Source organism: Vanacampus margaritifer, chromosome 6, assembly GCF_051991255.1.
Source record: "Vanacampus margaritifer isolate UIUO_Vmar chromosome 6, RoL_Vmar_1.0, whole genome shotgun sequence".
Classification (NCBI taxonomy): Eukaryota; Metazoa; Chordata; class Actinopteri; order Syngnathiformes; family Syngnathidae; genus Vanacampus; species Vanacampus margaritifer.
In genome coordinates this window covers 26,383,266-26,409,728 of record NC_135437.1, presented here as the reverse complement: position 1 = coordinate 26,409,728, position 26,463 = coordinate 26,383,266, and the positions used below count along the sequence as shown (strand labels likewise).

Below are 26,463 nucleotides of genomic sequence, written 5' to 3'. Positions count from 1 at the left end.
TATATATATATATATATATATATATATATATATATATATATATATATATATATATATATATTTATATATATATTTATATATATATATTTATATATATATATTTATATATATATATTTATATATATATTTATATATATATATATATATATATATATATATATATATATATATATATATATATATATTTATATATTTTTTTATATATATATATATATATTTATATATATATATATATTTTTATATATATATTTATATATATATATATATTTTTATATATATATTTATATATATATATATATATATATATATATATATATATATATATATATATATATATATATATATATATATATATATATATATATATATATAATACAAGTTCCAAGAGGCTTTTGCAAGAGATATACAGACATCCTCCTTGCCTGTTGGAATTACGACGCCACACGTCCACCAAAACGATACCGCGAGGGTGAACGTGCGGACGGTTTGAAGCCTGAGGGCCCCCTAATGTTGCTTTTGTAAACAGTCAAGCCACACGTCGGACCCCGTAGCTCGTTCACGATGCATAACATATGGTGCAGGGGGATGAAACCTTCCAGTCTCGAAAGATATTCCGCGTGGAAATGCTTTGACAGACAAAAAGCACAGACCTCCGCCAAGGCTTAAATTTACAAGACCTCAGCGTTAAAAGTTGAGATGACAAAAGTTCACTTAGGTAGACGTATAAGAAAGTCTGGTCAAATTAGAAATACTGATTCATCTTCATTATTTAGGTAAAAGTAAAAAGTACAGACTCTGATATTTAAGTAAAACAAAAATAAATAAAGGAATCCATTTTATTGTCCCATCATATACAGGTAGGGTTGGGCGGCCATTTTGCTGTTGACTGAAAATGACATCACTGTGCCTAAGGGCTCATTCCTTGAGCAGGTGTTTTCGCAAAGCCAGGGAAAGTCAATGTACCAACTTCAGTTTGTTCAAAGGCATCAAGCAGAATATTATGATACTCAACAACCTAAAGTCAGAACGAGTAAAGTTTTATCACTCTGCGGAGCATAGACAATCCCTGGCTTTTCTGAATTCCGGCTGACATTTTGAAGCAATTTACCTCACGTTAGATCTTCTTTTCGATTGACACATTATACATTCAAATTCCAAGCGCTTTTCCTGTTTTCTCAATTGCTTTTTTGTTTACTACTAAAGCATTTGTGACCTGGAATAAGGTGGCAAATCCAGGTTCAGAAAGTAAAAACCCTGCCACAGTTTGGCTTTATCCCCTTGTGCTAGCTAGCTAGCGAGCGCCCTAGCTTGCTCCCTGGGTGCTCGTTTACCTGCTAGGGAGCTAGCTAGCTAGCTAGCTAGCACAAGGATATACCACCTCGAAGTATGTGTGACATCATGGTGAAAAGTTTCAAGACTGTTATTAAAGCCATACAGTATTTCAAACAAAAACTACAAACTGAGATTCCCCTTCAATGTGGCTCAAACGATCGGCATTTGAGTGGCAGGATAACTCGTGACTGCCATGACAACGAGCCTGAACATCCTACAGTTCCCAACCATGGAGAACATTGCCGTCTTGGAACAACTAATAAATGCCTGTGAGTAAATGTTATCTTAGCTGTCTATATGTTTTTGCGTCACTATTTATGTTTAAGCGTGTTGCTTTTATAACCATAACAACCAATGCTAAACGTTAGCTGGCCAACAGCGTTTTGCATCATTTGTTAGCATTAAGCTAAGACTTGTCTAAACCAAGCTATGGTCTTGTTTTAAATACACAACATGTAGTTGAATAGTATCCGGTAATATGTTCCAATGCTTTTCATATGAATATTTTCTGTAATTTTAACTTTGGTACTACATTTGCATCAGCAAGTGATAAACTGAACACCCCCCCCCCCCCCCCACCCTTTATCGAGCTATCTTCATATTAGACTCAGTGCTATATTTACAAATTCAATTTTTCCGCCAACTGTTTTATATATATTCCCAATAATTCCCAACTGCTCGGGTTGAACAAGTTCACAGAGTCTCATGACCCAAAATAGAGAGTTCATGGAGTGTGTTATCAAGGCCCGGCCCACATGGCCTTAGTGCCTCCTATCACAGCGCCCTGCCGGAGGAGCAACAACACCCAAATATATAAATGGCTCATCCTTCCACAACCTCGCAAAGTAAGTCATAGGTGAGCTGAGGTGAGAGCAGTGTTTACGACCTCATTGGCCCCGCGTCGGTGTCAGGCTGACTTGTTGGCAAGTGCGCGTGGCACATCGTTCGTCAACAATAATACAATGAAGAGCCACGTGACGGCTCTCACCTGAGCTGAACCCTGTCGCCAGCGAATGTGACTCTCTCTAATGGGCTTTTGGCACCTCCCGTAACGACGGAACATGACCCACTTTGCACCACTGCCAGCTGTTTTCACTGGTGCTTGTAAAGATGTTTACGAGCTGTTATATTCATTTTTCTTTCTTTTTTAATAATCCTGCGACTACATTTTGTTATGCTGTTAGTACAGGCACACTCACCAGGCACAATGAATTGTAGTTGAATATATTAATAGTTAAGTAAAATTGAGGAAAATATTATTTAATGAGTAAAATAAAAATAAGAGTGCTATAACTAAAACTACATTTTACGTATATAATAATAAAACGATAATTGTGGCCAAAAAATCCATCGTTTTCGTCTTTGTCAATTAATTTCATACATTAGGGTTTATTTGAAATGTATTTTGGTATTACTGTACAGCCGTACAAAAGAAGGAAGGTCAAATAGTCATTTAGGAGTTTGTATATACTGTATATATGTTAACCTAATACAAATATGGTGATATCTTTTAGTTCACTGATAATTTCATAGTAATTCATAAAGTTATTTGAAGTTAAAGTTAAAAAGATTTGCTGCGCTGTAAAAAAAAAAAAAAAAAAGAGGACATTTTTATGTTTTTGTGTTGAGGACATTTTTAGGCCAGTAGATGGCATAAGCGTTTAATGTTGGACACAGATGACAGTGCAAGGGGCGGGCATTAATCGAGCATTAAAAAATTAGTGGCGTTAAAGGAACGTTAAATTAACTCAATATTAACGCACTAATTAAATAATATTATATATATATATATATATATATATATATATATATATATATATATATATATATATATATATATATATATAAATAATTAAAATAATTATATTACATTTTACATGTAATTTACTTTTTTTTGCTTTAATTACATCACCATCCTAATTGTATTACAAGAAAAATCAGATTCTAGTGTAATTGCCAACACCAATGCTGACTTGTAGTCATTAACGTTGAATTCAAAATGCACCATGGCCAATAGAGGGCAACTGTCACCCAAACGTCAATAAAGTTTATTTTATTGCGGAACGCGCATTCTTGTCCTATCTGCATATTATTCCTGGGAGGATCGTGTATCACCGCGGCAACTTCTCGGCCAAGTGGCGTCGATCCTCGCCGTTTTACTTTTCTCTGTCTGTCAAAACGCTTAACAACCTGTTGGCAACGTGCGGCGTCAAGCAACACGCGTCCGAGCTTTCCAAGATAAACTCAGGCAGGATTTAAGCGCTCTGAACCGGTTCGGCTAAATATTGTGTTGCTCTACCAACACTTCCTTAAAAGCTTAAAAAACACGTGCACCTTTTTAATATGCAGGAAGCCAAGATGCTGGTTGAATGATGTGTTGTTTAAAATGGTCATTTTCTGGGCTTGTGCAGAATCATATGAAAAACAAGCCACGGAGTCTGGAGATATTAAGAAATATCAGCTTTGACTGGTAGCATGTACAGATAATAATTACCCAAACGGATGAAATTGAAGAAACACCAACACTTTAGCTATTAGATCGTGAAACCTGAAACTTTAATTTGCCCCAAATGAGACCACAGAAACCATAAGGAACACAGTACTGATTACTCCACTGAATAAGGCAGGGAAGTCATTTAATACTCTTTAGCTCAGATCTCAGGGCATGTCAATGCCTTTTTGAAGCTTTTTGACTTTGTTCTTCCTGTCGTTTTTGCTTCATGCTTTTCCCGCAAGATTTGCAACCAAATTGTTGGCCGCCGCACCACATTAAGCCCTCGTTTCTTGTTGTGGAAAACACATATTGTAAGTAAATCAGCCTCAAATGTTCCATCTGGTTTCGAGATTAGCCTCAAGTCGGATGCTGTCTCCAAGTATACGACGCTATTTCCAAACTGGTTACAGTGCTCGACATAAATGAGTACACCACAACAGATTTCTTGGAAAACCTTTGGGGTGGTAAAACAAAAATCTGTCCATCACAAAAAACAAACAAACCCCTACCAGATTTCCTATATTACAAACCGGAACATTACAATTTTGGTGACCGTTAGCTTATGCTAAATGCTATCTTGCTATGATGCTAACTGTTCAACAAGAAAGTGCACTCACCACTATCCAACCTTTTTTTACTCGGTACCAGCAGCTATTGGAAGCTGCCTGTTCTGTTTACAACGCCCCGATCCCGCATTGTAACATTAGAAATATGTCGCAAAAAAAGTTCAGCTTGCGTTGGGTCTGACCAGTGACCACAGTAATAGGCTAGAAGGACTACCTTTCCCATGATTCTTAAACACGGAAGCAGGAAGTACTTCCAGTTCCGCTATGATGAAAACACACCTGCTAGCGATTAGACACGGTTAAGAATGCGAGCGCAAACGTGAATGGGGTATATGGGACGGAGGAGGCGGGACTTCCCACTTCCTGGTTTTCACGCATCAGCTTTGTTTCCGTTTCCTGTTTGCGACGTGTGGGCCCTGACCCAGTTCTTGCGTTTCCGCCTTTGTGTCCCTCGGTTGCGCGTTCCCGTCGACGGGCGCGAGTGTGTAATATACTATTTTGAAGTCATGCTATTAATTTTAATCGCCTGACGCTCCTAAATTTTAATAATCTTTAAAGAAATAAAAGATTATTAAGAAAAATGTGGGGGAAAAAATGTAAAACTAATAGAAATAGTTCAAATAAATTTTTGACGTTTATAGGCGTCAATGGCAGTGATTGAGTTAATAAATAACTGAAAATCTGTCTGTAGCCGCAAACCCTTTTATTATTATTATTTTTTCATACTTAGTTTTTCATACATTTTAAACTCTTCTGCTTTTCTGTAAAATTCCTAACATTTTGGGCAATTTTATGAACATATGGTCATTTTCTGCCTCTCTTCTTCCTTTTTTGGACATTTTGTGGCCTTTTTTAAAAAAAAAAAACATTTATTTCTTCCCTTTTTTGCTATCAATTTTCTGACATTTTCTTTTTTTAAAATTTTTTTTTACTGTTTTTGACATTTTCTTTTCTTTTTCTTTTTTCAAATCCATTTTCAGATTATTATTTTTTTGGGGCAATTCCAAAGACGTTTTATGGTAAATTTCTGCTTTTTTTTATCTACCTTTCGTCCCTCTTTTTCTGACTTAAAACTGTGTACTCTGAAATAGTTTGAACATTGAATTGATTTAATTAAAATCAAAATCATTAAATGATTTAAATACTATTTTATCTAAAAAATATAAATAAATATATACAAAAATATTAATTTCTACTTTTTTTTTTTTTTTTAAGAGATCCACAGAGAGCCACAGTAGAGGGACTAAAGAGCCACATGTGGCTCCAGAGCCGCAGGTTGCAGAACCCTGCTATAGAGCAAGCCTTAGCACTCCTAGTAAGGCCTAGCTATCATTTTAGCCCGTCAAAATCCTGAAGAAATTTAGTTCTGGAAAAGGCAAGAAAATATTTGCAAACTGTATCTCACCATTCGTTCGCCATAAATAACGTGAATTGAGAAAGAAACACATTTTATTTTAGCCCTTGACGTGAAATGCTGGAAATGTTTTTGGATTGCTTGGAAAGCGCGACATATATTTTGCTACTGTAGAGCGGAAGGAAGTCAGCGCTATGTGGCCTTCAGGGCTAATTCCCTGCTTTCCCTCCAGTGCAAGAATGAGTGCACACAGACTCTGGTTGTGGTTTTATCCATGGATCCAATTCCTTTCTGGTTTCTGTGCACATGCATAGCTACACGTCCTATATACATACTACTACCACTCCCTCACAGAATACAATTGATAGTCTTTTTAGTGGCGTTGGATACTATATCAATGGTAGTCCTCCATTCCGCATCTGGATCTTTTAATACAGATTCACAAGGTGGGAAATAAGTTGGCAAGCCGCTAAAGAGGCCAATGTGATTGTGTCATCTCTTCTTTTTAATCACTTCATGTTTTGGAAGGTGCAGGAGGAGAAGTCGTGGGAAAGGTAGATCATGGATGAAGGGAGTATGGCATGCCTGTGCCAGCAGATAATCCCTCATCAAGTGGCATCTGGACTGAAAATAAGGTTTCATGAAGCCTTCCAACCCCCCAATCCCCCCCACCGCCCCCCACCCCCTTCGGTGCTGCAGAAACAGCGACGAGGCCCTGTTTAATTAGCAGCCTCGCTAACAGCGGTCACACACAGACTGAGGTGGGACTTTGATAGGGCGAAGGGGCGGGCGAGGGAATGCCGAACCCCCTCCACTCGAGCTCTGGAAAACAGGAACAATGAGATTTTGTTTGGAGTGAAAGCTCTGCGCCGCTGCTTGCTCTGCTATTGTCTCCCATGTTTTGTTTTTTTCCTTGAGCCTCCACCGGGTTTCCAGTTCATATTGAGTCGTTTGTATATCTGTGTGTGACAGGGTGAAACCCACCTAAGGGGCCACTGCTGGGAATTTAATGAACATATTTGCCTTGGGAGTTAAAATGTGAGAAAGTCAGCAACAGCAGTTTCATATCTGGTGCCAGTTTGGGTTTTGTCAGATTTCATGGAGGATGTTTGGGCCCGTAAGGATGGCGGTGTCGACCGGTGATTCTCAATGTGAGATTTTTAAAGCCATTTCAGTGAAGCATGGTGGTGTCAGAAATAGGGTTGCTTTGCCGGAACCATTTTTTGGTTCGTCCATATTTTATACACAGACTTCTTCTTTTTTTGCAGACTCTCACACAATATTAGAATGGCGGCCGTGATCTGATCTTTATTTCTTCTGTTAGCGCACTATCTAGTGGACAAATGGCGGATGTTATTTGTCTGCTTACTGACTTAGTACTTAGTTAGTGGGTTTTTATTACAGACAATACAATACACTGAGCTTCCCCAAAACACAGGAAAGTAAGTTCTGAACCACCTAAAAATCACAATTATTCCAAAAATATAATATAATAACCTGCCACTCGGTTTTAGGTGTTCATCACATAACCACAAGAGGGCAGTCATGCACTAAACGTGCCCAGAAGAAGACAAGAACAGGAAGTTGTTGACCTCATGTAGCTAACAGCTAGCTAACCTTGTTTACTAATGGAATAATGTTGAACCGCCGTCTGTAAGTGACTTTTAAGACACGATTATACTGTATGTGTAATGTAGATATAATGATATATGTGTGACTTAAATGGTAGTTAGTGTTTATTTACCTGAAGTGGTAATCGCTAGCGCGCTAATGCTAATCGCGTTTGCTAACAGTTTAGCATAGGCTAATAAAGTATAGGCCTATGTATAGAAGATAATAAATTATGAGTACTTATCCACTCAAGTACGTCAAACCTTAGTGGATGAACAAAAAAATAAAATGAAAATAATAAATATTAGTCGATGACTGGAGTATTTGATGCAATGATCAATTTAAAAAATATAGTGCTAGGCTAGGAAAGCCCACTAGAACCTCTGAAATGGATTTGTGATTAGTCAGAGGAAGATTATATGGATGCAGGTTTGACGTGTGTGTTTGTGACAGTGACGTTCATAGTTAATTATCAAAAGAGCCACGTCCCAGTTTTTAGGCTGTTATGGGGGAATTGGACCATGACAAAATGGGGGTCACTGGGTGAGAAAATTGAATACTTGAGCACCCCTGACCTAACTTACCTTTCACACACACACACATACAGAAGGGTGCACCCAGGAGTTAGAAGACTTTCTTTGTGTTACTCACAGGCTGTCTGAAAGTGTGGAGAATGTCGTCAAAGCGTTCTGTTGACAAATAAGCATGACTTTCCGTTCAAAGAACTTCCAGACTAGCCTTGGGGTCAGGGAGCATTCAAGGAAAACAGCTCAGAGGTAAGTCTTGAGCGTTCACTTGGCAAACTGCGCCTGCTTCAAGCAAGAAGCCACGATCCTTCATTTAAACACGGAACGGTTTTGCATTTCTAAGTGTGTTGTGTCTGGACTGGAGATCAGGCGCAATGAGAGAAGTCATTGTGTGAGGGCCGAGATCTCGCACAGGAGGAGGCTGTGTGCATTCAGGGTGCGTCCTGCAATTGTTGTGGCGACCAACCCTTAATCAACTGTAAGGCGCAGACTTTTTGGCATTTTGCACCTTAGTCTGGAAAATTAATTTTTGGATTGATAATCAATAGCCAGACTTGTGGCTCGATCACTAGCAATCAATAGTGGTGTACAGTTTTGCAATAACTAGTATGAAGTACAGGGACAGTGTCGCCGATAGGATAGATACGAAAGATACTTTTAAAAATAATTACAATTGATTCTAGACTGAGCAAACAGTTGAATTTGAATACAATACCAATATTGCAATATTGATATTTTTTCAATATATTGCCCAACCCTATTGCTGACAATACTATTCTGCGATATTTGTTTCTGGCATTTCAAAAACCTTTTTTTCCGTTCACCTTATGCACAGTGGTGCTAGTTAGCAAACTTTGGTGCACCCGGTTGCTCTGTCAACTTCTGTAACTGTTGCTTGACTATATTGACTTATTTCTATTAGTTTAAAATTGTTTCCCACTTTTGTTAACAAGAATATGAAAACCTAGAATTTGTTATTGTACATTTAGAACAGATATAAACTTTGTGATTGTCAGTTAACTAGTGAAGTCATGCGATTATATATGACAAAAAAAAATTAGGTGCCTGACGCCGCTGATTTTGTAATAATCTTTTCTTAAAAAAAGAAAAGATTATTAAAAAATACAAATAAAATAATTAAAATAACTTTTAAAAAAAGAAGAAAGATTATAAAAAATGAGGGGCGCCAGGCGATTAAAATTTTTCCTAATTAATGGCATGACTTCACGAGTTAACTCACGATTAATCTAAATTTGATATCTGTTCTAAATGTACATTTTTTTCCTAGGTTTTCATACTCAACAACAACAAAAACTTAAAAAAAAAAAAAGTTAAACTAATAGAAATACTTCTAATACATTTTTGACATCTATAGCCGTCAATGGCAGCGAATGAGTTAATTTGTGTTTGTTTTAGCAAATGACACTTCACAACAGCAGGATGAGCCTGGGAGCTACTACTGCTTTAAAGATGGCATCTATCACCAGATTGTTCTTCCTAGCGACAGTGTGAAATCAAAGTATCAAATTTGAAATCACTTCCTTTGGCCCGACCGAGCATGTGGTGCCTTCATCTTGCCCTGAGCTCGCCGCTCAGCAAACCCGTTCACCCCCTTTCGCAGTAATCCTCGCTCCTCTTACTGCGGCAGTTTTGTCACATGAACTGCGCAGCCTGGAAGCTGTGCACGCACAATCTGGAGAGGACGCGTCACAAGCGACAGTCGACCCGCACGCAACGCTAATCTCATTACCCTTGTCCCCGTGCGGCACACGGGTCATCGAGGCTATGCTGTTTATGCCGCCGGGCCGTCAGTGCAATAGCAAATTTAGATATTGTGGGCTGAAATAGGAGTCGGCTTGGAAGCTTATATTAATAGCGGCGGCACAGGCCTTAAAATACATAGGAAAATATGTTGCCGGGTAGAACAATTATAATAATTATTAAAGTTGTGTGTTGTAAAGTATGTGAGCAAGCAACAGGTGCGACATTTAATGCAGTGGTGTTATTTTGAGTTAAAAAGTATCCCTGAGGCAATTCAGCTTTTTTTTTTTTCTCCATCTGTTACAAATTGCAGATTGATTAAATTGGACGCTGTAGAGGCACATGCTGCGTGACTACTGAGATTAACAATGTTTCTATTCTGAAAAAAAAAAAATCTTCACCGACAAAAACGTGGCTGATGCGAAAAACAGCGAAGCTTTAAAAATGTGCTGCGCGGATAATAAATACTCCATCTCTTGCCAAGATGTTTGAATTATGACTATTCTCTATTGAAATGAGCAGCAGGATGCCAATCTGTCGTTTTTTCACCCCACCACTCTGCTTTGACAGAGATATTGCTGAATACTCAATATGTCTGTATTTCATTTTTGTGCAGCCTCATAACGGCATTCCAACCAATTTTGTTCCCTCTTGAAAACTGATGTGGAGGTTGCATGTACTGTAAATTTGACAAACCGTTCTTTTGTTGAATTGTGTGCAATTCGGTGAAATCAATGCTAGATCAGCTAAATTCAAGGGTTAATTTAACATGTGTTATGCAAATATAGAGTTGAGTGATGGGAGTCAGCGTCTCAACGGCATGATTTGCACAACTCGCTTTAGCAAAACTAGAGTTAGGTTTGGTGAATGTGTATAGGAAACTGTTCAGTACCTCCAACAAGTTTTGGACCACTCGCTTATGCGTACTGTTCATCCGTAATTTGAGCCACAGGACAACTAAGTCAATCTGATGTTAAGGAATGTGTGAGTAAGTGAATTATTCAAACGATATATTGTAATTTTTCTAAATGAGTAATTCATTTCACACATTTGGTAATAAATTAATTGAAGCAACAACAACAACAAAAATTGAAGGGCTACTTGGGAGCCAAAAAGTAGCCGACTCTTTTTAGGGAGCCGAGCATAAAGAAGCAGCTCTTAAAAAGGAGCCGAAATAGCGGTGAGATTAGAGTCGGAAACCAGCAAGCTTTCGCTCGTTGGACACAGTCAAGTGGGTCGGCAGGAGCTAGAGGACAGCCACGAACGAAGACAATGACCGACTGCGTGCAACCAGTGTGACTTGTCTCTCCCTTTGAAGGGTTAGGATTCAAATTTAATCAGAATTAAGGTGTCAGAGATTGTAGTTCTAGTATATCCAATTATTTTTTATTTTAATCATTATTATTATTATTAATTATTTTAATTTTATATTTAATTATTTTTTTTATTTATTTATTTTTAATTCACAAAGCATAATACATTCAGTGTAATTTATATTTATATAATAACTTTGGGCTATTTTTGAACTACATTATTTCCTTGGAGTTAGTTGTCTGGTTTTGTGATGAAAAAAAAAAAAAAAGAAGCAATATACTGTATATTTCCTTTACCCTAAATTAGCCAATCAATTGTTTGTATATTAACTTCAAATACCTTAAATAAAAATAAAAAACATTATTTTTTAACCAGAAATAATTAACACACCCTATGGGTGAGAAGCTCGGTCATCCGGGAGGGAATCAGTGTCGAGCCGCTACTCCTCCGCGTTGAGAGGAACCAGTTGAGGTGGCTCGGGCATCTGGTTCAGATGCCTCCTGGACGCCTCTCTGGAGAGGTGTTCCGGGCATGTTCCACCGGCGGGAGGCCCCGGGGACGACCCAGGACACGCTGGAGAGACTACGTCTCTCGGCTGGCCTGGGAACGCCTTGGGATCCCGTCGGAGGAGCTGGCTGAAGCGGCTGGGGAGAGAGAAGTCTGGGCTTCCCTGCTAAAGCTGCTGCCCCTGCGACCCGACCCCGGATAAGCGGTAGATGATGGATGGGTGGATGGATGGATGATAAACACACACACAAAACGGAGACTTCTGTTTGTACTCCACTGAAAATTACAACCACAAAATTAAACACTTAAACACAAAAATAAATTCCCAAACTGAGCATTATTGTTTTTGTGAAGGTAAAATTTGCGGAAGGTAGGCAAGAGAACAGTTTTGAAATGCCATTAAAATTTCTAAACATGTGAAATACAGACATCCATGTTCAAAAATGTCTGCAAATAGATGAAGGATGGATGTCCTGCTGTTTAGCTGGATGAAGAATTGTCATAATTCACATCGCTTTGGAAGCACTTAGGAATTCATGATCTGCAAAACACATTTTTAAAGGAGCTCTCGTTTTTCTGTTCCAATCCCAAAAGTGATTTGCAGGCCCTGTTGCCAAATTGTCTTGCCTAAAGGGAATAAAGTAGTCCAAATATTAAAATCCCCCCTCTCAGTATGACACAGCACAGTGGTGCAATCACAATATTAAACATTTTGTTAACTTAATAGACACTCGCAGATGTATTAACACTTAGCATCATTGAAAAGGCACAACTTCTTTTATTGGATGTCATTACAAGTGTACCGAACAATATGGTCTATGAAACATGCATCTCATTTTCAAGAAGGCTTTTTTCACACACCAGCTTGAGAAGACCAAAGAAACAAAACAGCTTTTATGTTTAAACCTAAAACCGGTAAGATGGCTTTCAGCTATTTCAAAGGCAAAATGGATCAAAGACAACATGGTCAAATCTGAAAACTGTTCGTGCTATTAATGTGTGTAGTTTTTATGGGACATTAGTAGCCACCACATTTGCACAAATTCTCGCTGAAACATGGCACCTGTTTCAAAAAAAAAAAAAAAAGTCTTACTATACAAACAGAATCATAGCTACTTATCTTACTTTTCATGGCAGAAGTTATGCATTGGCTGTCCTAAAGTGCTCCTAATGTTTGGCTTGCGTTGCAACGTCACCAAAGCAGCGTCAGCAATTTCGACACCAAAAATAGACGGCTGGTGAATGGATGGCTGGAACGCATGTGAGATCTCTGCTTTTGTCACCAGTGTTTTGTTTTCGTTCCCGTACGCAGCACGCGTTGTGCAATAATGATAATAATAATAATTTAAAACACGTGCCGTTTTACGCACAAGCGCGCGTCTCAAATGTCCGATGGGGGCAATGAGGACAAGAGATAAAAGAGGATAAAAGAGATGAAACGCTTTCATTTGATGAGTCTTCCTCCTTCCTCGCTTAAATGCTGCTGCGATGATGACCACGTACGTTTCCGCAGGTTTTTTGTTTTTTTTCCCCTCCCCTCTTGCTTGACGACATGACGCAGACACTTTTTTTGTGCTCTTCCTTATTTTTGTCAGGCTCGGAGGCTGTAAACTGCGACGTCTTTCTGTTGAGCTCTGGGCAAGAGCACACACTGCTCCGGTAAGTGACATCTTTGATTTCCAAAACGACACTTTCAAACTAAAAGTTGTGGCATGACTTTCACTTTGGCAGACTTGTGTTGTCGTTGATGGGATTAAAATGAGCGTTTGTGATTAATGTGGGTGTCCAGGACGAAACAAAATGATTTATTTATTGTTTTTAAATTAGCACATGTATGCTAGTTCCCTAAGAAGCCCTACTTATTTCACGTTGTCTGGCTTTTGATATTTTGTTACGATGATGCAATATTTGTTATTAGTTATCAGCTGTCAAAAGTAAACATTTTGTGTGTTTGTAATAGTACTTGACATAACATGGTGCAAAAATGGTCCATATTGACGAATTTGTGACATTTGTGGTGAAAATTTAGCAACTAAATCCTTCCTTTATAGTTATTCTAAGAATCCACATCTTGACATTTTAAAATAGCACATTTTCATGTTGACCAGCTTTAATATTTTGGTATCTCAAAAGAAGGAAGTGGACAAAGTAGTCTGAAATTTTACACGAGAGTACTGATACTTAAGAATAAATAGCATAAACAGCATAAAAAAAAGTTTTCTTCTCATGAGTAAAAATACTGAGTGAAAAAAAACTACTCAAGTACTGAGTAACTGGTGAGTAACCAGATTTATTGATTTAATCAGATCATCACTGAACTCCACCAATAGCTGCAGCTGTAACAAAATGATGTACAAAAAAAACCAAAAAATCATCTTTTCCAATCAATATACAGTGAAGCTTCTGTCACATTAACACTTAGAGACTGTTTTATTCCCTTTGCACAACATTTGCACTTATTGAATGTTTAAAATTGTCTTGGCAATCTGTGCCCACACTAGTCTAAACACGGTATTCTATCTCTGGGGGGCCATTTTACCACTTGTTGTCGACTAAAAATGACATCACAGTGCCAAGGGCTCACCTTGCAAATGTCACATGACCAAACCCAGAAAACAGGGGAGCTGTGATTGGTTGTTACCTGAGCATAGGGTAAAGGTTTTATTTGTTTTGCTTGTAACATGCTATCCATAAAATAGCAGGATGGGCCAAAAAGAGTCCATGCTGACAAAACTATGACATTTTTGGTTAAAGTTAATTTATAATTAAACTGTTTTGTTTTAAAGTAGGATCTCAACTGGTGTAATAAAAATTAAAGGAAATCCACTACCTTTGATTTTGATGACACTTGATAGACTTAATGGTGTTTGAGTGTCAGTGAATGGGGTTAATCACTAGTCCAAAAAAATTTGGTTATTAAAAACGTTTTGTTATTCAGTAAATATAGAAAGAAAGTTAACCAGTGAAGAGGGCAACTAAGCTAAGGAAAACCACTCACCCTTTAATGATGCATAGACATAATGGAGATTGAACAAGAAGCCTTGATGTAGTATTTTCTGCACCGTGAATCACTATCAATGCTAATTCGACAAGCCTCTAAAAAGTCACTTTTTATTTATTTTTTTATTAAAGGTAATGATTGGTGACAGAACAGTAGTTAAAAAAAAAAAAAATCATTGATTTGACAAATTGTTAAAAAGTTTGTGCCTTCTTTTAAGTACCGTCTTGTTAAAAACAATTTTCATGCAGCTAAAAAAAAAGAAGCAGCAGATGTGCTGTTTCAGTTTTCCTCCAAAATGTTGAACTCTTAAATTAGCTTAATTTACGAGCTACAAAGCCATCTGGAGCTTTTGAGCGAATATACAAGCCAGAATGATCTCAAACATAAAGTTAATCTCATTCAAGGTTTAATGCACAGCAACAAAATTTCATGTGGATGATCAGGCTCAAGTTTGCTACTTAATTGAGGCCAGCCTAGATGTACATGTAGTCCATACAGGATTCTTTAGGCCTGCTGAAAACATGACTAAATTTGTGAACAAAAAGAAGAGAGCAACTCCCTGCTGCACATCAGGTGATTGACCATTGCACATATAAACCAACTCGCTGCAGTGGGAAAACTGTGACCTCCGGTGTTCTGGTTGGGAAGCAATATTTTTTCAAGGCACCACATATATACTGTATTCTAATATTTTTTTATTATTGAACCACAAATAACATAGTAGCAGAATTGTCAAGGAAGGAGCTGTTTGCTCTGGCTGCTGTAGCTGTAATAATACAAAGAGAGGAAACTGGGCGAGCAATAAAACGACTGTGTGTGTGTGTGCATAAAATTAGGAGGTTGTTGGTCTTGTTCATTGACTAGACTTGTGCGTTTCGGCGGCGGCGGCTCTTTCTCATTCGCATGTACATATGAAATTCTAAGCAATGTCGCCTTGAGGTACTAGTTTGATTTGTTCTGTGACCTCACTTGTGACTCAAGACACTTTACCCATTGAAATGAATGGAAATGCCATTAAACCGTTCCAGTCTCTCAAAAAATATCGTTATTTTCTAATTGCTTTTTTTGTAATGTGTTTTTATTTGTCCAAATACGAGTATACAATTGTGATCGAAAAAAACAAACAATTCAGCGCTGATTTTTTTGGGGATAAATTAATTCGATAGATATTGATATATGGCCTCGGCGGCCACCTGAAGGCAGCGAATACAGAACAGAAGCTCATGAATTAGTTGATCAGCTGACTCCGTAAACTTAGCTGATAGCAATTTTTCGCCAAAGATCAAAAATGTTTTCAACATGACTGTGATATGGATTTTATTCGTTGGCCTGTCTATGACATTTTGCATTGTGCGTTAGCATTAAGCTAAATTGACTTCTTCTGGATTCCTTAAAGCAGTTGTTTTGTCTGTTTTATTTCTATATATTTATATATATCTTCATGTTTCATTTGATAGTAAACTTAAGATGAGAGTGACACTGAGTCACCCGCAACTGGATGGCGCTGTTAGTCTTAACAAGACTTTCACCTCATCCAAGTAGGTTTCATCAGGTCATAACCGCAAGGCTTGGTTAGGACTGCGCCAGCCTCGTAAGGCAACCCAACAATGCTCTGAAAAGAATCCTTTGATTGTTGTAGAGACAAACTGGCTCAGATTGCTATGCATTAAGATTTTTAAGAGAAATGCAGTTATCTGATTTCCATCAATACATTTCAAACCTTAAATAATTTTTGGAGGAATTGCCAAACAAGAGTAACTGCGGTCCATACACATGCAGTATTCATTATAAGTGCTCTGGTGGGAAACAACAATATTTTTCAACGTGTAGATGTCACAGTCTTATTAACTCATTCACTGCCATTAACGGCTTTAGACGTCAAAAATCCATTTGAACTATTTCTATTAGTTTAACATTTTTTTCCACTTTTAACAAGAGGATGAAAACCTAAAAAAAACTATTATTATACATTTAGAACAGATATAAAATTTGCGATTAATTGTGAGTTAACTAGTGAATTCATTTTAATCGCCTGACACCCCTAATTTTTAAAAAATCTTTTTTTAATCTATATATATAATAATAATTAAGTAATCATTTGGAGCCATTTTTTTTAATGTAAAACTGTGACTGATTTCTGTAGTCCTTCATTTAAAAAAAAAAAAAAAAAAAAAGATTATTAAAAATCAGGGGCGTCAGGCAATTAAAAGTTTTAATTGTAATTAATCGAATGACTTCAACATTTAACTCACCATTAATCATAAATTTTCTGTTCTAAATGTACAATCAACAAATCTAGGTTTTCATACTCTTGTTAACAAAAGTGGGAAAAAAATAAAACTAACTAGAAATAGCCCAAATGAATTTTTGACGTCTATAGCCGTCAATGGCAGTGAATGAGTTAAAATGTGTGGTGATTATTGTTTGATGTCAAAGTAAAAGCATTATAGATTTGCCTCCCTCCTGCACGTTTTGTCCCACACCACAGTCATGTCGTGGTGCTGGTGTACAGCGCAGAGCATGTAATATGGCAACCTCTCCCACACCACTCTCCTCCCCCAACTCCAGTGCCCTTATTTGGCTTTTTTTTTTTCTTACACGGCGCCCATGTTTACCGTCGTCGACCGCTTTGAAGACGCCTTGTTAAAACTGTGCCATGTTTTTGATGGCATGTTCAGGGCTTTTGCATACATGATGGAAATCCACAGTTGAGCAAAGAATCTGCAGAAAGGGAAGTGCGGGTGTGTTTGCGTCCATGCGTGCATGCACGTGTGTAAACCACCACCCCCCCACCACCACCCCTCCCAAACGCTTCCTTGGAAATGCTGACTGAGAGCTCACCGAGTTCATCTCAGGACAAGGAAAGCGCTCTCCCTTCCAGTGTGAATCATTTTGGAAAAATGAGCCTCTGGATTGAATTGCCCCAGCAATTTGGCATGTTGCTCCATTCTGCTTTATTGTCTGCTTTGGCTGAACTTGCAGTTCTTCACGTCCCGCTGGCCAAGAACGCTTCGGGATCCTATATGACGGGAGGCAGAGAGCCGCTTGTGCGCGTCCAGCCCGGCCTGAAAAAGCAAATCAAACCGATCTCGGCTGCTCGCTGCTTCCTGTTTAGCTGGGAATTCCAGCGAAAGAAGCGGGCCATGTTGGCGTAACAATTCCGCCCCCACTAGACTTTCAAATGTCCACATCCTGCTTCAGGGTCGGCAGAGGTTAGCCTTGCTAGGTGATGATGAAAGGACACACTTTTTAGAATGTTCCAGAGTTGTATTTTGTATTAAAATCGAGACCCCAAATTTAGTACCTACTAGGGATTGAACTAAATCAGAGGTGGGCAATCTCGGTCCTCGAGGGCCGGAGTCCTGCAGGTTTTGGAGGTTTCTTACTTCCAACACCAAGCTGATTCCAATCAACAAGATCGTTATCAGGCTTATGCAGAGCTTGCTGATGAGCTGATCATATATCAGCTGTGTTGGAGAAGGGAAACATGCAAAAAAGTGCAGGACTTCGGCCCTCAATGCCCACCTCTGAACTAAATAGTCAACTAGTTGACAAGTCGTCTTTAAAACTCCGTATCGGTGTTCAATAAAGGTAGAAGTCAACCAATCGCGATCACGTTTTTTATAGGCCAATTTACAGAGGACTTAGAACCCATCCCATGCTATCAGCGGACTATTAACGCATTGTGCCAGAGAAATGTCCAGCCTACTAGGCTACACATTATACACACATCTGCTCGGATCTGAGAGTACGAACATTCTTGTTGGTAGGCCTGCATTGCGAACACATTTTTTTTAGGACCTTATATTTTCCAAGAACGATAGGGGAGTCACCATCCAGTAGTTTTAAAATCGAATAGCGTATTCATTATTCCATCGAATAATTGAATAATGGTTCCGGCCGAGCTTTGAGGCAGAAATTTTCACGCGACCAATTTTTAAAGTCATTTTTTTCCCTCCCAACCTAAACAATAGTATTATTATGTAGGGTTGGGTGATATGGCCCAAAATTCATATCGCGGTATAAACTGCATCACTTCACGGTAACGGTATATATCACGGTATAGAATTAAGTGTTTGTTTTTATAAATAATTTGCTCTACTTTCTTTGCTCATTTTTTTAGTTTAGACAAAATGGTATTTAGCTAACTCTTCTTTTTTTTTGCCATTTGAATAAAAGAATGCGTGAGGTGTGCGCTCTCAACCGTCACAAAGATTGTAGAACAAAAAGTCTGCAGTGCAGTGAAAAGAAGGGTGGACAAGGACAAAATGGAGGGAGGGAGTTTTAATTTTGTAGCCTGCCCACTTTTAATTCATCTGCCCCCCCCTCCACCCTTTTTCTTTCCCGTCCTTTCCCTAGACGCAAACAGAGAGAGAAAGTGTAGAGGGGCGTGGCCTGTGTTGAGGTTTGGACTGGGCCGCGTTGGACTGTTGCAGTCGGCAGCTGGCCGCTCACGACACTCATTTCATCCAGCCAAACTCTCCTGAATCATGGCGGAGTGGCAATTACAAAGACTGATTGCCTGGCTGTTGTGTTCCTCGCACCGTGATTGTCGGGAGTTTCTCAGCGACTTTGGTTTTGCTCTGTCTTTACAAAAGATGGGCGGGTTAGGATTTTTGGGGGTCATCTTTGCAAAGATGTCACATTCTCGCTTATAGGAATACATGTGACTTTTCAGTGTGTCATGAAACAAGTGCAAGTTTGCGGATGTTTAATTTAGAAGAATGGAAATTTTAAATCATGAAAAGTGCAATTTAAGCCAAAATATAATTAGCATTGCCTAATCCAATGTCAAACAAGCTGAATCAGCACCACATTGTGCATTTTTCCCCAAAAAAAACACCCCTAGATTTTTTGGGGACAATTAAATTGAAGAATTAAAAATGAGAAAATTAAAGCGTTTGTCTTATAATTACATTTTTTTATGAGGGCCATTCCTCCAAATATGGGCCATTTGCCATTTGCGCCCCCAGGGAAATAAATGTAAAATAACATTTATTAAATAGTGTCTTGTAGATTGATCTCGTTGGATATTTGATAAACACATTATTGAAATTTAATTAAATTTTATTTATTTTTATGTATGTGTATCCTCCTTATCACGACTATACTCAACCAAACATATTACCCCCTTTGAAAAATTGGTACAGTTCACAGGTAATTATTTATTTATTTATTTATTAGTATTTTAATTTTTATCTCACCTTTATTTATCCAGGTAAGCGAATTGAGAACAGATTGTCATTTGAAATGCCAATATGGTTGCAAACAGCAAAGAAAAGCAAAAAAATATAATTATATAATAGTTCATTAAAGGTCATAGTTGCCTCAATCACATCCTTCGCGGGCTATGGGACAGCCATAAGTAAGTTAGTCCGTGTATTTTTCTGAAAGTCATATTCCTAATTATTATTTTTTCACCATTAGCATAAATACCACTTGACTATAGTTCATGCTAAAAATTCACTATTGTTCATTTAAATCCTGTCACTCAAGTGAATTAAAAGCAACAGAAGTTACTTAATTTTGAGAGAGTCGACAGCACCTATTCAGTGAAGTGGCCCATCATTATATTTCATGACTTAACGTTTTCTTTTTTTATTGCTTTTCTTTGTGGATTGATTGACTGCAAGAAATCACAGGTTGCCAAATACGATTTATTTCCTGATGGATTCATGCCATTATCCACCGAGAAATTAAGAAAGACTTTGTAAATCATTCCCGCATCTGCACTTTTGAGCCCACATCCCAGACACGCACACACACACACACACACACACACGCACACACACACACACACTGCAAATAGGTTAGAAAGCGTGAGGTCATGCTAACCAGCAAAACCCATTGCTTTAACACTACTTAAAAGGTTGTAAACGTTACTAGATCATTCATTTTAGCTTGCGGCAGCTTTGCACAATCATATTAACAATGGTCCGGCAATATTGTAGCACGCTAATAGTAGGTTTTGTGGACTTACAGACTCTTTTTGCCTTACTGCAGAATATCATCATCACATTGACTTGGAATTATTGAAGCTAACATTTCCACCTATTGTTGCTCTAAGACGCCTCAAGAATTTGAAACTTTAACCTGTTGAGTGCTGCTGGTCTTGAGAAAGGAGACGCAGAAGAAGGCAGGAGAGAAGCGCGAGCTTTAATTGGCCATTTGTATGTCAGCGGAGCACTCGGAGGTGTGATGTGCGTGTTAAGTGGGAGCTGGTTGGAGTCGGTCTGCCCTGCTTTGTCCACCGCCTTTGGCTTTTGTTCCTGCCGTAATGAATGGCGGAGGCCTTGGCTCCGGCTGCAGTGTCTCATAGCAACTGGAGGGCGAGGGAGCGTCGGCGAATGGAGGAAAGGCCAAGCGAGATCATGCGCTCGCTGCAGAAAGGGCAGACAGACAAACACACTGTTGGGCAGTTGGGTCGGAGAAAAGCTTCCAACAAACTGTAAATCTGTACTTTAGTAGGGAAAGTAGTGCGTTCTAGCAAAGTGAAATATTTCAGATTTTAAAAGAATGTGTTTTATGACTCTGATAAAGTCTACTACTAATCATTTGGATTTGCTTCCATGTGATCCTGCTGAAAACCTTGAAATATTACTGCGTGTATTTTAGACTATATAACAGATGTAAGAAAATAAATATATCTAAAAAAGTATAATTCTCTATTTAAAAAAAAAAAAAAAATTTAAATAAAGCAATTACATCAAATGAGGTGTAATCTCGTTTGAAAACGTTCTTTTTACGAGCTTGTGGGCTGCCACTCAGCCTCTCTGTATACCAGCTGCAGATGTTTTTTTCGGGTGCTGAATATCCAGTGGCGCCGTTCACGATGTGGAACCCAGCTGGCACGTGTTCAACAAGATTCACCTGCAAATTTGTATTTACGCCTTTTACGTTTTATTATTATTTTTTTTTCATAATGAAGCAAAGGGGGTCCGAGTGCCATGACAGCCCCGTGACCCAGACACTACCTGTCTGCTGCCATGGTTACAGGGACAGAGCAGGTTTAGTGGCCACACTCCAGGGATTACTTTCCCTGCTTCTTAACAATCGGGTCCGTGCCCTGGCGACTGTTAAAAAAAAAAAAAAAGGGCACCCGAAAAGTTGAGCACATTGTGCCCAGGTGGCCTTTTAAAAAGTGCTTTAAGTGCTGTGTAAGGGCTCAGACCTGTGCTGCATAATTGCTTTGGTTTCAGCGTCTGTCCCTTTGTTGAGCTGCTTCACTCCCAGCGATTAGTGTTCATTAATAAAAGCAGCATAGTGTACCAGCCAGTTATTATTATTATTTTTTTTTAAATATAGACTGGACACAACATTTGGTATTCCTCAAAGAGGTCGTAGTTCAAGTGCCATCTTAAGAAAAAATACTTGCCCTCCAAGACACAATAATGACCAGCATTAAAGTAATGAAAAATTAGGCAAACCTGTGTAACATTTTGCAGAGGTTGACCAGTAAGACGGGTGCAAAAAAAATAATTTTCATTATGTTTTATGCAGCCCCACTAGTAATTCATATTGTATGAGTGGAATATGAGTTAAGCAGCGAAATCCAGCCGTTTTTATCCATCTCAGGGGGCGGCCATTTTGCCACTCGCTGTCGACTGAAGATGACATCAATGTTGCTCAGGTCTCAGGCAACAACCAATCAGAGCTCAGCTTCAGAAAACAGGTGAGCTCTGATTGGTTGCTGCCTGAGCCCTGAGCAACATTGATGTCAACTCGAGTTGACAGTAAGTGGCAAAATGGATTAAAAACGGCTGGATTTTGCTTCAGAACACTTATTCCATAAATGTAATATTAATCCATCAGAATGTCATGTTTAGACTAGTGAGGTCACGTATATTATTGTCAATAAAAGTTTAAGGTTGACTCCCACTTTAAATAACTGATTCAACCAACAAGTATTGCAGTGCGCTGGACTGAAAAAAAGGTCACAACACTGTGACTCTATGCCCAGTTTGCACATTTATTTTCGTGATTCTTTTGCACACCATTAGAGAAAGTCTGGGTGTGACTAGTTGTTTTTGTATCACACTTCGAGAATGACTGCACTTTAGGGATTGCAAGAAACTCACACAAGCATGTAGCGGATGTAGCCCAGATTCGAACCTCCAACCTTAGAAATGTGTGGCGGATGCTCACCACTAGGGCTGTAACGATATCCAAACATCACAATGCGAAATTATCACAATGTGAATGAACCTCACGATGCAATAATTATCACGATAGTGTAAGGAGGGTGGCAATATTGAAAAAGGTCACGATATTGTAAAAAAAAAAAAAAAAAAAAGAGCTCATACGGGGGAAAAAAGTACAATATTGTGCGTTTGTACATAACAGCAATGCACATAAACAACATGCAAACTTAATATTAAGGCACTTACTTGCTAATGCACGCGCAACTTACAATCTCCAATAACTTAATATTATTAATATTATGCACGCATTGAGTTCCTCCACTCGATTCACAAGCATATTACGTTCCCCTTCATCTGACAATTAGCGTGGATTTTAAACATAAAGGGGCCAAAACATGCCTTATGAAAATTTAATTTAGCTAACCACCAGAGGGTGCTAGAACTGCACAAATGGAAATCAACTTGACATTTTTTAACAGACGTGCTGCTTTTTAATGTCGTGACATGACGTCGACGATATTGTGGCGGTTTTAATACAAACGTTTTTCAAACGCGAATTAAAACTATTAACACGTACTACAACATGATGATCAAGTGACTAGCAGTGTGTGGGCAAAATGGCGTTAAAACCGCCCAGCAACACCGGCAATGTTAAAGAATACGACCCTCAGATTGGTCTGAGCACGAAGGCGGCGACATGTTTATTGCACTCCAGGTTCACGGTTATTTATGTGGCCTTTGATTTAGGCAGCGATCAGGTTGAGTGCGCCACATGGCTCCTGCGCTTAAGGCTGCTGCGGGTCAGATCACGCTGAGGGTCACGTACCCCCCCCAACTACACCTTCACCCTTCTCCCCCTCGGCTGCTTGATGCCAGCACGGCGAGGGGACCGGGAAGGCTGTCGGTGACTTGCAATCTTCCAGCTGTCCAGCAGATGCTGCTTTTACCGCCTTGCAAAAGATGCCCACCCTTGTCACAATGGCGTTGGGCTCAAACGCAATTTAATCCTTTTGAGGCCATTAAGGAGCTCTGATGACGCTACTTGTTACAGTGGACAAGAGAGCGGCGTGATTGAAGACGTGTCTTTTAAATTGCCCGGGCTTCATTCAAGTATGCGGCAATGTGATTAAAGAAACAGTTGGATATAAAGCATTATAATATGTCAGCTCTGACCAATGTTGGGAAGTTTGGAAGCGGCCATCTCGCCACCGCAGCGTTCAAATTATAGCCATGCATGAAGAAAGGAAAAAAAAAAAGTCACAAAACGTGCTCAAGAGGACATTTTAATTTGGGCGAAATGAAAGAGTGCGTCAGCCGAAGGGCCGTAAATCCGCATGAAAACTTCATCGCGCTGACAGCGTTTTGTTGCTCACACGAGATATTCTAAAAGAAATTGGAAGGAAATGCACATCAGAGATCATGCAGGGTGATGTCGCGCAAGGCATGCTGGGTAATGTGTAGCTGTGTTTTTGTTGTTGTTTTAGTAACAGTAAAGTGCTCATCAAAAATGAGGGTTTAGTCCTAAAATGTACATATAATACAGGGATGGGATTTTTCCGCTAATTCGCGGAATTCCGCTTTTTTTTATCTCCCCCCCCAAAAAAAAATCAGATTTTTTTTTTTTTTTTTTTTTGTAGTTCATTGTGTATGCACATGACTCCGACAGATAACATCTTCTGCTATAACAAAGACATTTGTGGTATGCTCTAATATGAGTTACTTTTCATTTGGCCATGATACAATTATTTGTTCATGAAATTTGAACTCTTCAACATTATTTATGTGTTAATTTAGTAATCACATTAGTTAGATATGATGATATTCTCAGTGATAGTTTTTAAAAGCAAAGGCAGTCCAATGTTTTTGAATGTGACTGATTTTGAGTTGACTAAAACTGCCATTTTATATGGGATAGTTCAATATACATTGAAAATTTATGCTGTTGTTTTGTCTATTTCTTTGTCATGTGAATGCATTGAAAGTAGGCCCCCAGACCCCCGGCTAAATTTTCAGATAATTTCACTTTGGTCAAATCACATCCCTGATAATACAATTGAAGCACACTATAACATTACACAGTCCTTAACCCCTTCAGACCCGCATTTTTTTTCTGCTAGGCAACATGTTTTTTTTATTTATTTATTTACTGGTTTTGACTTTTTAGTTTTTTTTCCCCCCACATAAGAACAGCATGGAAATTTCTTGGCGGGTTGTCTCATGTTTTTATTTGTTTTATTTATTTGACGCCAGGATAGTAAGGCTGTAACGTGTTGTAAACTTATCAAGCTTATATGTCACATTTTTAACATGAACATCATGCAAATCACAATGACATCATCCAAGTTATGCATTTTTATTGGTTTAAACATGCAAATATGTCACGTCCACTGCAATCATCTATGGGTACGAAGGGGTTAAGTATAGGAACATGACAAATGATTCGATGTTCAAAATGTACGGCACATAAAATAAAATAACAACAATTTACCAAAAAAACTCAATATAATAAAAAAAAAAATACCAAAAAAACTCCAAATTTAATAACAAAGCTTACAGGATTAAACGCAAATGTATTGAACTTAACTCTTTGACTGCCAGATGTTTTCAGAAACGGGATGTCGCCAGTGCCAGCCGATTTAAGCATTTTGACTGATCTTTCAAGGTCCACAGAAAATGTTGTGTTTGGACTATGGAAACACACATACTACCAAATGAAAGATTGAACTCTCATCTTTCTCATGACGTCGTCATAGCCGCCGCGTCAGCGCTTCCAAATTCCGGCGTCAACCTCCGAGTCACCATCATCATCATCGATGATGATCATCGTCGTCATCAATGTGCTCTTTAGCGTTGGTCGATGCTTTTCGTCTTTGAAAAAAAATGCTCGAGCGTGAGCTGCTTGCAACCGCTCGCCATGTTCTCTTCCCTTCCCCAGCCATTGTCCCCTCTAGCTCCGCCTCACGTCTTCTACTGACGCCTACCCAAGCTCCGCCTCACGTCTTCTACTGACGCTTACCCAACCTTGTCAAAAGAGAGTCATTGCTGCCATCGAGGGGCCAAAAATAGTCATTAGGCTAACTAGATCTGCTTGAAACTTTCACCACAGCTTGCCAAGGCTTTCCTCCACCCGTTTCCCCCCCCCAAAAAAAAAAAATTGGAGAACGTTTTTTTAGCGTCCTTGGCGGCCCTCCGTAGGTTATTACTAAACGTCATTTAACGTTTTTGGCAGTCAAAGAGTTAAGAGTAAAAGTTAAATACAACTGAACTGAACTGAACTCAGTAGCACTAGAGGGAGCCGACGTGCCACTAGTGGTCCTCATACCACACTTTGACAATCACTGTATTAATACAATCAGTTCCGCAACTTTTGTCATATTTGTTAAGTCGTATGGCTTGACAAAAAAAAAAAAAAAGTAAATTAGAAGTATGTTCTGTTTTTAAAAAATCAGCCATATCGGGTCCTATCTTGTAGCCTCCATTTTGATATACAAGAAGAAACTACTGCACCTGAGGGAAAACAACCAATAAAATACAACAATCGTAAACCACGAGAGGCACAAGATTTTACAGATACATTTATCAGGGTTTATTTTATTATTTTAATTGTAGAGCCCTTCAAGTGCTTTGTGGTGCATAAAATTTGGCAAAATCAGGTAGGAAAACTTCCTTTACCTTAATTCCAATTACTATTTAAAAAATATATCCTAATATCCTGTGAGAGCAGACTAGTAGAAACGCTGACCATTACGTGTGTGGGTTCATACAGTCATTGTTGCTGGCAAATGAAAAGCACAAACCACTTTTTTTATATTCATGTACGAAAATAACCATTTTGCGACACTTGCTTTCCATTGG

General features: G+C 38.6%; 1 protein-coding gene across 2 annotated transcripts in view; it reads left to right on the top strand.

The window, feature by feature from the left end:
* The first annotated feature begins 8,022 nt into the window (after positions 1–8,022).
* The window catches only part of LOC144053068 (uncharacterized), a 49,803-nt gene continuing 31,362 nt past the window's right edge, over positions 8,023–26,463 (top strand). The window contains exons 1-2 of one of the 2 annotated variants that reach the window (XM_077567090.1): positions 8,023–8,133; positions 13,062–13,125. In XM_077567090.1, coding sequence (XP_077423216.1) covers positions 8,063–8,133; positions 13,062–13,125 — 135 coding nt within the window. In that variant the 5' untranslated portion in view covers positions 8,023–8,062. Of the gene's footprint in view, positions 8,134–12,673; positions 12,966–13,061; positions 13,126–26,463 lie in introns of those variants that run through there. The other variant, XM_077567092.1, reaches the window with a different exon arrangement.